This window comes from Larus michahellis, chromosome 5 (assembly GCF_964199755.1).
Source record: "Larus michahellis chromosome 5, bLarMic1.1, whole genome shotgun sequence".
NCBI classification, from domain to species: domain Eukaryota; kingdom Metazoa; phylum Chordata; class Aves; order Charadriiformes; family Laridae; genus Larus; species Larus michahellis.
In genome coordinates, this window is record NC_133900.1 from 58,481,760 (window position 1) to 58,496,263 (window position 14,504).

Genomic DNA, 14,504 nt, shown 5'->3' on the forward strand with positions numbered 1-14,504 from the left:
CTTCTAATATTAAGGTGTTTTCAGCTGTCAACTGCAGTGCCCAATTTGAGAAACACCTACAATAATATTCTCATTAACTATTCTCTGAGCATCATAAAATAGCAGCTGAACGATTTAATTCACCTGCCTGCTTAAAAAGGTTAGTGGGGTGGGTTTTGGTTTGGTTTTTTTGAGGAGGTGTGCGTGTGTGTTGGGGCTTTTTTTGTTTATCAAGCATGTTGCTTTAAAATAAATTCTGACTTATTTACCAAGCTACTGAGACCATAATTTTTTTTTAATAAAAAAACACCTTTCCCTACACATAGCTACTACATGTAGATTACAGTTTTCTTGCATACTTACAAGGCCATGGTCCACACGAAAAAACGCCATCTGACAGGGTTTATTTAAAAGATTAGAAAAAGCAATGAAGGCATCTGCAGTATCCAAGTTCAAGATCAATACTGCTGCTATGAATGACATGCCCTGTACCTGAAGAAAGGAGAAGTGTTATCATTCAGCAATAACTGTGTTCTTCCAAGAATACTGCCTCATTTTGTCCTTGTAATCACTAGTGTTTAATGCACTCACTGAGGTGCTGAATTTTGCAAAACATTCAGAAAGGTAAGATTTTTTTAACCCACATGACCCTTTGGTATTGAATGTTCAGAGCATGGAAGCTAGTGATCCCCATCTTGCCTCCTTTCAAAGGCTCTAAGTAAAACTCCTAAGACAGGCTAGGATGACAGCACTTTCAAATATGCAGAATAAAGATTTTTTTGAAGAATAAGCTGTTCCTAAGCAATCCCTCTTCTCCTAGGGATGGGTCATACATACCCTTATTTGTGGAAAGCTGGACTAGGACACTAGAGACAAAGTCTTTTCTTTCCTTTCCTTTTTCAATCAATTACTGGCAGTTACAGACAACTGCAATGACTCATTTGACAAGCAGTAAGTTGCATTTTAAGATTAACTCATGTTTCATTTACCATCAGCTCATGATGTTGTTGCATTATTCTACAAAGTATGCTATGGAATCAATGCTGAACATAGGCAAAGCTCGCTCTCTCAGAGGGTGTAACGCTGCAGCTGAAGAGTCACATGAACCAAGGTGTGACAGTCTTTCCTGCAAACCTGAGGAACAAGTTCCTTCCCAACACAACAGGTTCCATGCCAAATGAAGCACACCACCTGACCTGCCCTTTTTCTAGTTTCCCAGCTGTCACATTCAGCAGTTTTTGCCAAGCACCACATACAACTCACAGAATAGGAACGTTATCTTTCTACATTTGCCTTCTCTAAAACAACTGCTCCCTAATAAAGAATAAGCTCTTATATATCCCTGCTCCGGGAAAAAAGACTACATGAAGTATCTGAAATCCACTCACTCCTCTCATAATCACTACTTCAAATACTTTGAGGTAGCTCACGTAGCCTCAATGGACATTGCTTTAAAGATTGTTCCAGAAACTCACAGTGCTAAGGCACAGAAATACGTATCAAGAGGAGTAAGATACTCAACAGAGTATAGTTATCCATATATATATAGATACTCAACTGAGAATAGTCTCACTAAGACTGCCATTAAGAACAGTATGTACTTCAAGGACCAATTTAACTGCAACTTCTCCTTTGACTACAATTTTCAAGCAGTACAAATACGTACTTTGGAGTTTTCCAATTACTTAACCTGTTAAGCTTAAATCTAGCAACAGAACCCTTGTATACCCTTCTCAAGTATGCATTAGAATAGAAGAAAGCACACAGAAACCCCACAAGTATTCAGTATTCACAAAAGCATTTAACACTGGTCTACAAAGGACTGATTAACACAACCCTCCCTCCCCCTAGTTCTCCCTCCTCACCCCCGAAAAAAATTTTCATCACTTACATAGCCTACATCAGGCCTGTAACAAGTATAGGCTCCTAAAATACTGTGCAACGTGTCATGGTACGGACCACCCTATAATTAAAGAAAAACAAGACAATACATCTGAGTATATAACAAACGTTAAAAACCCTCCAGTGCTCCAGACAGTATCTATTACTTCTGAAGCTGCATTATTTCCCTATGCAGCTTTGAACAGCACCAAGTCTTTCGAAATAATTTTGGCTTTAAAAGCATGAAGCAGCCCTCCATACCACGTTTATTACAAATGCATAAAGTTCATCCAATACACCAATTGCATAGTAAATCCTTATGCAAGAGGAATGTAACCTAAGAGATTCCTTATAGGTTAGCAGCACTTTGACACTAGTGACAAGAAAGTAGAACACCAATTGAGAACTACTTAACTGCAGAGTAGACTAGAGGCAGAAGTCAACCGTGAAGAAAATAGTTAAAACTACGACAATATGCCATAACACACACAGAGCATATCACGAATTACATATATAGCTAAAAAGAATTTCACGCTGTTGACTGCTCACAGCTGCTGTAAGTACTGTAACTGGCTGAGAATTTCCAAAGGGAAAAGTTTCTCACCCAAAAATGTTGACTTATCACAATCTAAAGCTTTTACAGGGCTGCTGAAATTTGTTATAGGACAAAATATATGGTTAAAATGAGTCATTAAAGCACACCAAAAACATACAAGTTAAATTAGTCTTGCATGGAACCAATAAGAGGCTACCAAGTCTTGCTTGCTTGAGCTGTGCTCTCTCTCTCACTTACCCTGTATTTGCAACCCATCAGTGTTGATTCACGGACTTGGAAACACTCACCTGCATCACTTCATCAAACAGAAACCAGCATGAGCTGGGCTAGATGAATCACGATCATTAGCCAACAGATTGGTTTTGTTGCCTCTTCGAAACGCATAGTACCTTGAGGTTAGTATTTTCTAGATTATTTAGTTTTCTAAAATCTTTAAGAACTTTTTTCTCTCAAGGTATCTGCTTCTTCAGACTGGAACTCAATGGGCTGTTTCAACCAACGGACAGGCAAGATTATGTAAACTTAATTTCTCTGAGAAGTCAAGACAAAAGTTAACATTGCTTACTTGCTGGAATATACAGAGATTAGGAAATGTTCTTGAGATATCCAGTTTTATTAACTCCAAGCTTGCTTCTCTGTCAGCTGCAGAAAATCCAGCATCTACAAAAGCCAAAGTTACTGTTTTTATTACATGGATCAGTGTACCCTCATTTCTTTTTTCTTTCCAGTAAGGGTTAGTTTTTGCACAGTTCATTTATTTTGAGGCGAATGCTAGGGAATAAGCGTATAGACAAGAAAATTCCCTGAATTCAGCACAGTGGCTAAGAAGCAAGTATGTCCAGTCTCAAAGCAGCCCTACATCGCACACTGACCCTCAATATGATTTGAAGTCATGGGTGGAAAGATGCACGACAAGGCAGGCCAGGCACTTCACTGGTATTGGCTAACAAATCATTAGACAGACACAAGGCTGTTAACCTGTGACCCCTCGCCTTCAGCAAGGCTTCCCAGCGGCTCCTGAAATAGCTGACTCTGTGAAAAGGTTGTGGAGGGAGGGAGAAGTCCTAAAGCAGAAGTATTTGATAGATACCACCTATCTCTACTACTGTCAGCTCTCCTTCCAAAATCATGTTTATTTATTCTTTGTATGTGTTGTTAAACATCATGGACACTACAATAAATTCTCCATAACTGAAAGAGATCTCATACAAAGTAAATTTCTGAAGTACTAGTTTTCTTTCTGATACTGAAAATTTTTATTTGTATTTTGTCCATTCTGGTAAGTATAGTTGGGAGTTACTTGCTGCTGCTTATTAAACAATCAAAAACCAAGAGCTGTCACTAGCAAATGCTTACACCAATCACATGAGCGTACACACTCCACAAAATTAAGTGCAAGAGGAAGCTGGAAATGTACTAGATGTCATCTTAAGATGCAGACAATCTTAAAAGAACAAAGCAGGGGATTTCCAATCAAAAATATTTTTCTGTTGATAAATGCCAGTATGTATGTTCTCCTTTTTCTGCTCAGCATAATTACTTATCAAAGGCAGTTTCAAGCATCTGCATGTAGCTTTATACTCTCTCAAAAACAGACAACTCTTCCAATCAATTAGTAAATCTCAAATCACTTCATCTGCAAAACTAAATTGCTTCTCTCTGAAACACACCCAAGAGATGGGCTCAAAGCTGCAAAAAGGGACTAAAATGTCATTTTCTGCTATAATTTGAATTTCAATTCCAAAACTATGGATGCAGAAAAGTGTTGCAATTCAAATTATAATCCCCAAACTTTACTACTTTTCCTACAAATTAGCATCAAATAAGAACCATACCTAGAGATAGTTTATAAAGAAAAATTAACAAGTGTGTTTTGTAAGAGACTATGGTTTCATTGAGAAGAAAGAGTAAAATTATTTCTTGCTTCCACAAAAACAAACTCTCTTTTGACCAGAGGCATTTTTATATGAATTTTTTTGTTTATAATCTCTTACTTAATTTTAAGGAACAATTTTACAAAATCTCTTATTTTGTAACACAGCATAAGGTCTTCATGAAAAGTATACCTTCACATTCTACTTCAGCCCCTCCGGTGCTAAGTGATCGCCACTTCTCTTTGGCACGAGCCAGGCAAATATCATACAGTTCTGGAAAAAACAAAACAAAACAAAACAGAGAAGACCAAGTCCACTATTTGTATATGCTCATATCCATTGTCAGGTACTAATCACCTACCATGCGAGCAGTGCTGCCCCACTCATTACAAGTAACAGCATCTCTAACCCAGTAGTTGAATTTCTAAATAGGTTATGGTTCTGAAAGACTTGTTCTGCTAACATGTAACTAAAGATTAAGTGAAAACAAAAGGCAATCCAGGCACGAGTTGCATTTGATGTTCAAGCATTTTTCTTGCAGAGCACTAGCGTTCAAAATTATAGTCTGAATGGATAATTGGGATAAGTCTAGAAAATTCCATCCAAGAACTACATCCAAGGTAACTACGCCAAGCACAGAAAAGCAGCACAATACAGCAGGAGTACAGGCAGTCTACCACATTTATAAGTTGGAATTAATTATATATGTTAGCCTTTCAAAGTTGTGTTCTTCTGTACTCTGAAGTACTACATTATTCCTATTTTCACAAACACACATATAAGCAAATGTACAAATTTTCCCAGGGGTCTTTTAATCTCTCACAAACCTAATGTTTTGCTCTAAATCAGAGTATGCTATATGCATACTCATAGGCACTACAAAATTAACAACAATTCTAGGTGTCAAAATGAAAAAAGCAAGCTTGAGTCATTAATTCTGACCATCTCCATCTAACGCCAAAGCAAGACACAGCAACAGCGATAATCAGAAACAACTCAGAGTGGCAGTCCTAGAGCAGTCACAAGATAAAAAGACACTGTATTTTTGAACAAAACAGGTCAAAGCACCACAAAAAAAGCATAACTAGATAACATACCACACCCACACCTCAGGTTCTGATACACCATAATAAAATCCAAGACTGTGCCCTTACTACTTCTCTTTCTAAGATAATGTAGACAAAACAACAGTCTCACCATGGGTGATGTTTAACTCGTTGCCAATTGCCAAGCTCCAGACTTTGCCTCTCACACTCGGTGGGATGCCCTGCCACCATAGCTCTCGAACTTTACGGGAACAACACCTGTTTAAAATAAAATGGATTAATTCTGAGAAATATTTCAGTGCCGTGTGAATTGTGAATGCGTCCTCCTACCACCGCTGAAGGGATCCAAACCAAAATGAAGATCAACAGGCCAAGAAGTCAAAAGTGGTTTGCACATACCCATTCTTTAGTGCTATTTCGCTTTGAACTGTAAAGGAAAGCTTACTTCCTTCCAAGTTAACGGCTTATTTTGACAGAAGCACTGCAATCTCAATATCTGTAATCTGCAACCCCACTTTACCAGCAAGAATCATAGGGGACAGAAATAAACAAATGAAAACTAAATCTGTATCTGCACCACTGCCTATGATAAACACTGGACAAACTTAAATCTCCATGTAAAATTAAACACAGAAACAAGTTTTGGAAGTCTACCCTCTCCCCTCTGTTATCACCCTGCCGTGCAAATGAGACATGCAGTTTCCCACACAGCTTTGCAGCTCTAACCCTCCAGAAAAACGCATGAAGATGTAACAAATAACAACTTTCAGCATGAAATACATTTTAACAGAACACAGGCTTTGAAATGGCTGGAGCTGATGTTCATCAATCCAAGAGCCCAGAAAGAGGAACAGAATAGCACCTAAGCACCAATGAAAGTTTGTGGTAGTAACATAAAACACAACAATCTATATACCTAAAAGCAGATCCTGAACTAAAATGTAAAATAGTGAATACACTGTGGAACTTCTGGATTTATAAACCAGTACAGGAAAAGGTGTCATTATTTTAACAGCAGCCATAACGGATGCATCTTCAAATACTAAAGACAGACATGCAAATCTGCAATTTGCTAATAATTTATTACTTCAGTTCCCCAGAAATGCATTTTCCAACAAATTCCAACCATATTTTTAACATATATTCTCAGGACAACTGAATTCCAAGATGAAGCAAACTGCAGTCGTGAGTGTTGTGGAGACCTGTTTTTGTTGTTGTGGTGGTGGTTATATTGGGGGGGAGGAGGGGGAAGCTGGTTTTGGTGTTTGTGGTGGTTTTTTTTTTTTTTTTTTTTTTTTTTTTTTTTAAGATGACTAGCAAAGTACAAAGGACATGAAAAACCAGACAGCGAAGGTAGCTTACCAATTGCCTGTGCTGTGTCTTTGTAGGAAATCTTTTAGCACTTAATAGTTTTTTTTTTAAATAACTTTTTCCCTACTTCTCTCTTCCATCACTTGATTATCCCAGCAGGTATACCACTCTGTAATTAAAGAGGCTTCATAATGCCATACACGTCACATCAATCTGCATCTGATATTATAACATCAACAGCTCAAGTAGTCAAGGAAAGCTCACTTGTGATAAATGCATGGTGTTCAAGCGTTATGCTTTCTGCTTTTACATTCTCTACCAAGATCACTACTCTGTGTTTCACAGTTTCTGAATATCCCGAACCTCCATTAAAGACAAATAAGAACTGCATCACTTCCAGCCATCTTGTAGAAATAATGAAACATTTGTTGCTCATTTTCTTTGTAGCTGTCCAAAAGCAACTTTCGAACAAAAGCTTCCAAGACCATTTAAAATTATACTTGCTAACTTTGTAACTTCTCTTCAGGATACAGACTCAGCAATTTTAATTAAAACTCAGTATAACATACTGTCTTACATAGTTTCCCAGTTGGGCAAGATTTCATTGTTCCAAGTCAGAACAGCATTGCCAATGCTGTCTTCCAGTTTACAGCGTTCTTCCAGTTGTTTCTTCCTCTTCTGGGCTTCTTTAAGCTCTGCAAAAAAGCCATTTCCTTTTTAAATTAATAAAATCAGAAACCAAATATTCAGTGTTAGCTATTCATGGCTACATATCCATGTAAAAGCACACTATATTCACCTAAGTGTACAGTAGACTGTTCAAATTAGAATTTCCCAGGCATACAGCAAGCTAAGCAGCGATGCCACATGTGAATAAAGAAAAAAGCGGAATTATCCATAAGGCTCATTTTTGATGGATGGGACAAAGGGAGTTGGATAATATGTGGCTCCTTTGACACTTCAAACCTAACCACATTAGTAGCTTTGAATTAGCATCTCAGCCAACAGCCCCACCTAGTAGGACAGGTCAGAGTATTTCCTAATAAAGCCCCACCCTTTTTTGTATGGCAGATTCCAAAATACAGGCTAAAATAATACAAGTTTTATATTTTGTTTTCACTCTTCTGTGTTGCTCTTCGTAAACTGTGATTTAGATATACTGTCAGGACATCACCTAGATGAGGGGACAGAGTGTATCCTCAGCAAGTTTGCTGATGATACCAAGCTGGGAGGGGTGGCCGACACTCCAGAGGGCCGTGCTGCCATCCAGCGTGACCTGGACAGGCTGGAGAGCTGGGCAGAGAAGAACCAAATGAGGTTCAACAAAAGCAAGTGTAGGGTCCTGCACCTGGGAAGGAAGAATGCCAAACACCAGTATATGTTAGGGGCGGACATGCTGGGAAGCAGCTCTGAGGAGAAGGACCTGGGGGTCCTGGTAGACAGCAAATTATCCATGAGCCAGCAGTGTGCCCTTGTCGCCAAGAAGGCCAATGGCATCCTGGGCTGCATAGGGAAGACTTTGGCCAGTAGGTCGAGGGAGGTCATTCTCCCCCTTTACTCTGCACTGGTGAGGCCACAACTGGAGTACTGTGTCCAGTTTTGGGCTCCCCAGTTCAAGAGGGACAGGGAACTACTGGAGCGAGTCCAGCGTAGGGCAACCAAGATGATTATGGGACTGGAGCACCTCCCTTATGAGGAAAGGCTGAAAGAGCTGGGACTCTTTAGCCTGCAGAAGAGAAGGTTGAGGGGGGACCTGATTAATGTTTACAAGTATCTAAAGGGTGGGTTTAAGGAGGACGGAGCCAGGCTCTTTTCAATGGTTCCCAGTGACAGGACAAGGGGCAATGGGCACAAGCTAGAACATAGGAAGTTCCGTTCAAATACACGGAAAAACTTCTTTACAGTGAGGGTGACAGAGCACTGGAACAGGCTGCCCAGGGAGGTTGTGGAGTCCCCTTCTCTGGAGATTTTCAAGACCTGCCTGGATGCAGTCCTGAGGGATGTGCTTTAGGCAATCCTGCTCTAGCAGGGGAGTTGGACTAGATGATCTCTAGAGGTCCCTTCCAACTCTGAAGATTCCGTGATTCCGTGATCACAAGAGCCACATTTTTGATGCTACTTAGCGTACGGTTAATCAAAATGTCACACATCACGAATATATATACACCGGAAATCTTCAGTTCATTAAAAAGAAAACATTTTTCATGTTTAAACATATTTTACATTTTTGCTTCAACTACTATTTTTCCCATAGGCAAATTTGTTAGACATGCAGTTTAACAAATGCAGGCAGACACTCTTTGTAGCAGCACAGTGGCACTACAGGGCATGTGCAAGCACACACACACTGCCTACAATATAGGAAGGTACTGACCTGGAAGAAAAACTAACTGAAGAGCAGCAGTACCATGAACAAGGTCTTTGGAATGAACATGCACAACCTGATGCGTCCACGTTTTTTAAAGCCCAACAGAAGCTGTGCCTGAGCAGAACCATACCAACTGCCTCCTAATGTTTTCACCTTTGACACGAGCTCTTTGTAAGCCTGCCTAAATGCAGACTTTGAGATTTTCTCTAAACAAAAAGAGGGTGTTTACACTCTTTGATTTCCTGACCTCTACACTACATTACACATGACTCTGCAAAGTTGTTCATCTGGAGTGGCTTTTGGGGAAGTGAGTTTGTCAGGGTATTTATCTGGACACGATGACATACTCCAGTACAGCGAAGACAGCACAAGGACCTGGCCCATTGCCTAACCTGAGCATCGTCCCGTTTCTCCCAAACCATCTACCCTACGTGCAACGAAAGAACAGAGAAACTCTTCTGGACTACCACACATTGAGTGGATATACTAACGTGGGAGTCACATGAAGTTAGAACTTCACTAGTAGGTGTATGATACTCAAAACCACAAGGGGCTACTTTTATTAATATGTCAACTGCAGAAAGCGAGCAGGTCCTGTGTTCATATCACCTTTCCACTGATTCATACGGCACAGGGACCTGGCCAGCTGGAAAAAAAAATATTTCCAGTAGCTCTCACTGGACACAAAACTTCAATGAGTCCAAATTTACTATTATTGCAATGCTTGTGTTTATTAGAAAACCCAGCTGATCTAAAATATCTGCAGAAGAAAACCAAACCTGTCAGCTCTACCTGATATGCATGGCACAGTGTTGCAGAGACACTTCTGTGAACAGTGTCAGACAAGAAGTTACAAGCAAAACCTTGGGAAAGCTGTAAATTTTAGATGGGAGACAGATTATCAAATGAACGTAACTACATACATTTTCCTATGCGGAAAATTATGTATTGATATACTACAGCCTCAACAGGTTGTTCCCAACATGAAACCATCAAATATCCTGTAGTTATCTAAATAAGCCTAGTCTTCACTAATTTGACTGATAATCTACTTCACTGTATCAGTAAATTTTTAAATCCACGAACAAATGCCACTCAATTATTTAAGAGTTACAAATGAAAAAAAAATTATTTCGTGCTGGATTCCAGGATTGTTTTCTTTCTCGGCCTGGTGTAGGGCTTTGTAATGAAACTACTGTTGTCCCTCTCTCTTCTCTGGATTGATTCTTCTTCGAGAGCAGGTACAGATCCCTCATGTTACAGAGCAACAGACTGACACAAGTGCATTTCAGGTTTAGAAATACCCCTTAACTTTACACTTCTCTCCTATGAAGACAAGAAATTCCATCACCTCTTTTTTTTGCTTGAACCACCATTTCTTCGTACTGTTGCCTGTGTTTCTGAGCTTCTTCTGCTGGTTTTGCAGGGAGGTTCCTTAAATTTAAAAAAAAAAATAAATAATAATCAGTATTGAAAGTTGGCAAGTCTGTCCAAAGAAAATTCTAGGCACTTCTGAAAGAAAAGCATACACTGGTTCTTGTCAAAATATCTGTTCAAAGAGTAAAGAGAGCAACAGATCCTTGGAAAGAATTTTTTTTTGCCAGAGTCAGCAGAAGAGAAGGAAAGAACACTGACCAGCTACGACTACTTTTATACACGAAACATGCTGAGTAATTTCCTTATGTTTGGTAATTTCAGCGTTTTTATTATTAAACAACTGAACCCATGGGCTGATTTTCATAAATAAAGAGAATATACTGGTATATACCAAGCTGGTAGTTTTCATTTAAACTGCTCTCTACAGGTATGATGCAAGACCATACTCTCTCTCACTGTACACCTCATTTAAGAGTTACATCCACAACTTACTTTACCCATGAAGTAATGACTCCCTACACTCCTTTTTTTTCCCCTCTGCTCTCTGAGACACCATGTCTATTTTAAAGGCTTAACTGCTCCTCCTCACTTAGACAGCAACAAGTGGCACTGGAGCCACCCTCTATATTCTCCGTTGATCAATACCAACACAGCCATTTGGTTTGTGATTAAACCCTGATGGTAACATCTCTGCCACACAAATACACATACTCATATGTCAGACCACATTAACTTTAAGTTAATCATATTTGTAATTAGCATAACCACCATGTACCTCATACAACTACAGGATCACCAAAACATCAGAACAGGAAATGACTTAAGTATTTTGTTCTCCTGTATTGTAGAACACTGTATTGTATTCCCAAGACAGTTTATACCTTTGGTTAATAAAAAAGATATGCAAAAATTCACCTTCATGTTCCTGTAAGGTGTCACACACAAGGCAGCTGCTAGACATCAACAGTCACCAATAATAGTAGTATTCTTTACTATTTACGTAATCATAGTACCTCTAAAGTATGCATTGCGTATGAATATTTTTTAAAATCAAGATCATTAAAAGAACAAGAAAAGTAGATTTTCACATTAGTGTCACTGTTAACCACAGAAAACAATTCACTCTTTTCCAGTTTCATTTATGTAAATTGACCAGCATCTTTTTTAAATCCAAATCTTTAGAAATGGTGTGAATTAAGGGAACTTTGGAAACGATAACCGGATGAAACAACGCAAGTTCTGCTAACTTAAATTCCATCACTTATATTATTTGTCCTACTTCTTAACAACGTCACCATATATGTGAGATGATGTTTAGTATCTACTAAGATTTTTCCAGTTAAAGCTAGAGGGAATATGGAATATTTACTGATTTTTCCTAGAAAGCTTTACCTAAACCCTGTGAGTGAGTGCAAAATCAAGAGCAGCCATTTTGGACTAAAATCTCACTGCATTTTTCTTACGAAAGTCTTAAATCTTTTTGTCATAGGATATCAAAAAGAAATTACTTCAAGCCTAAAAGGTTAAAAAAGTATGAAAACTGTAAACAAGAAATTAATTCTAAAGAATCAAAAGATTCAGAGGACAGCACTGCTGTCCAGAGTAGTTTTCCCTAATAGATAAAAGAAATGATCATTCAATTGTATAGAATCTTAAAAATACCTCTTCTGCTAGGAGTTCCTCAATCTATCAACAACAGGAAAGAAAGCAAAATCTGAACATTATCCTGTAATGTGACACACTAATTCAATCTAGCTGAACACTGGTTCTCAGATTATCTCACATAAAGAATCATTTTTAACAGACAGGTTTTAAATACAACAAATAAGCTAGTATGTACTGTTTCCAGCTGTACACAATAAAACCTGCTATAACAAATAATCACACTCATACTGTTCTAGATGTCCCAAGAAGCCTTGACACACAATCTACAAGTCAAGCCAAAAAGTGTCTTAAATGACCCTTCAACTAGAATACTTTGATATGAGCATTCTTCCTACAGATTTGTTAAAGAAAACACAGCCCTGTGTTATGCCAGTTCTTTACACCAATGTACAGCTATATTAAAAATGCAGACGCCATGCCTGTAAAGCTGGGTACCATTCATAAACTGACTAAGCATGACTGAATTCGTGTAATTCAGGAGCAAACCATGGTAGAGCAGCTAAATTGTTGTGGAGTTAGACTGCATATGCAAGTATCTCCTTGCAGTAACAGAAGCATAAAACAACCTATCAAGTACTTCACAACCTTTAAAATGTGATGCTGAACCCACTGCAGAACAATCATTATATTGTTTCATTATTTATGGAGGTGTGGTCTTTCTCTGCGTAAACAGGACACTGTATCCTTGCTTCTCAATTTCTTTAGCATATACCACCTTCATTTTTATGCTTATGTTCTCCCAGGGAAAATAAAAATCCCTTATGCATGCTTAGAAGCTAGAATTACTCAAAACTTGAGCTCTGCTCTCCTAATTACCTCCTTTCATACAAAGCCATTGCTTTTATTATGAAATAACGTTATTTTTGTTTGAATAATTTTTCTCATAATCATTCCCCTTTTATATTCTCTAGCCTGAAAAAATTTCTACTTCAAATTATAAATCATCTGTTTGAATTAGAGTAATCAAATACAAACATTACGAAAAGCTTTGCTAGCCTTATTTTAAAGGGACCCTCTCTGTGGTATTTCTGAAAACTTACGCTGGTCTGTCCTCTAAAATAAGTGCTGTAGTGGAGAGTGGTTCAAAATCAAGATTCTTCCTCACATTCTGTTTAGGAGAGAGTGGTCTGTGAGCTCGTCCAGTTTTTTCTTCATATTCCTAAAGAAGCAAAAGACAGGGCAAGTTAAAAGCATGGAGAACACCAAGATGAACCACATGAGAATTTAAACAGGGTCTACAAAAGTCTTCCAAGATAATGCTTTCACATCTCTGCCCTTTAAAGCTTTACAACTAGAGCAACCTCAGAATTGAAAACAATGTTAAAATTTATGTTCAGGAGTGAGTTATGATGGTTTTTTCCATTCCTTCTATTTGTAGAAACATCTTAAGTTCCTGTGAGCAGCAGCCTGCTTTTACAAAGTACTGCTAAGAACGAGCATACAAACAGCAGATACTACCCAAGGTATAAGACCTATTTAAAATATTTTTGTTTTGACTTACGTGGTTTTGAAATCAAAGTCAAAAACGACTATGAGCTCCATGTCCTAAAATCTCATCATAAGATTTCTCCTACCCAAGCTATTTTCAGATGCAACAGGCCAATGATGGCAAACAAAAAAAACCCAAAAAACGTTAAAATCATGGTTAGACAGAAACCCCACACTTTTTATGATGTCTTGGAAGTACGACAGTTCTAAATCATAACAGAGCATAATGTATTAATTTGAGTTTGTAGTATAGGCACTGACACATTGCAGTAAGACTAGCAAAGAGGCACCAAGATGATGGGTCTGGAGCAACTGACGTACAAAGAGGGGCTGAGAGAACTGGGTTTGTTCAGCCTTTAGAGAAGGCTTCATAGGGATCTCTGGTCAACAGCAATAACAGGATGGTGAAGGCCGAGTATAAGTCTCTGAGGCACGTGTATAAAGAACATGAAGACAACAGGCACAAACTGCTACAAGGAGGATTCCGGTTTTAGGGGAAAAAAAAAAAAAATCACTAGGAAGGTACTCAAACACTGGGAACAAGTCTCCTGAGATGTGGTGGAACCTGTAACCCCGAAGACGTTCAGAGCTCAGCTGGATGAGCCCTGGGAAGCTGGTCTAAGCAGACTCTGCTCTGAGAGCAGAGTTAGCCCCTCAGAGTTCCTTCCACCCTTAATTACTGTATCACTGTGATCTACATTAGGGGACTTGGCATTACATACTATTTTTATTTTTCCTACAAATACTGTTTTGGAAGAAAGTGTACCAAAACCATGACCTAATGGAATAAAACAACCTTTACAAAACTCCCATCCACTCCAAAGCTTGAAGTACTATAGCAAACGTTAAGTATGCAAAGTATCAGTGATATACAAACTACAAACATGGTCAGACAGTCCTACAGAAAAACCAAACCCATATTATAGATATTTTTACATTCAACTTTGTAATGAATTTTG

At 38.5% G+C, this 14,504-nt stretch overlaps 1 protein-coding gene across 6 annotated transcripts in view; it reads right to left on the reverse strand.

Moving 5' to 3' along the window:
• TBC1D14 (TBC1 domain family member 14) overlaps positions 1–14,504 on the reverse strand; it is a 76,820-nt gene that overhangs the window by 19,637 nt on the left and 42,679 nt on the right. For all 6 annotated transcript variants that reach the window (XM_074587516.1, XM_074587517.1, XM_074587518.1 and 3 more), the window contains 8 exons: positions 13,098–13,216; positions 10,367–10,449; positions 7,225–7,342; positions 5,488–5,594; positions 4,483–4,563; positions 2,982–3,076; positions 1,871–1,942; positions 343–471 (listed from right to left, as the gene is read on the reverse strand). In XM_074587516.1, coding sequence (XP_074443617.1) covers positions 343–471; positions 1,871–1,942; positions 2,982–3,076; positions 4,483–4,563; positions 5,488–5,594; positions 7,225–7,342; positions 10,367–10,449; positions 13,098–13,216 — 804 coding nt within the window. The remainder of the gene's footprint in view (positions 1–342; positions 472–1,870; positions 1,943–2,981; positions 3,077–4,482; positions 4,564–5,487; positions 5,595–7,224; positions 7,343–10,366; positions 10,450–13,097; positions 13,217–14,504) is intronic.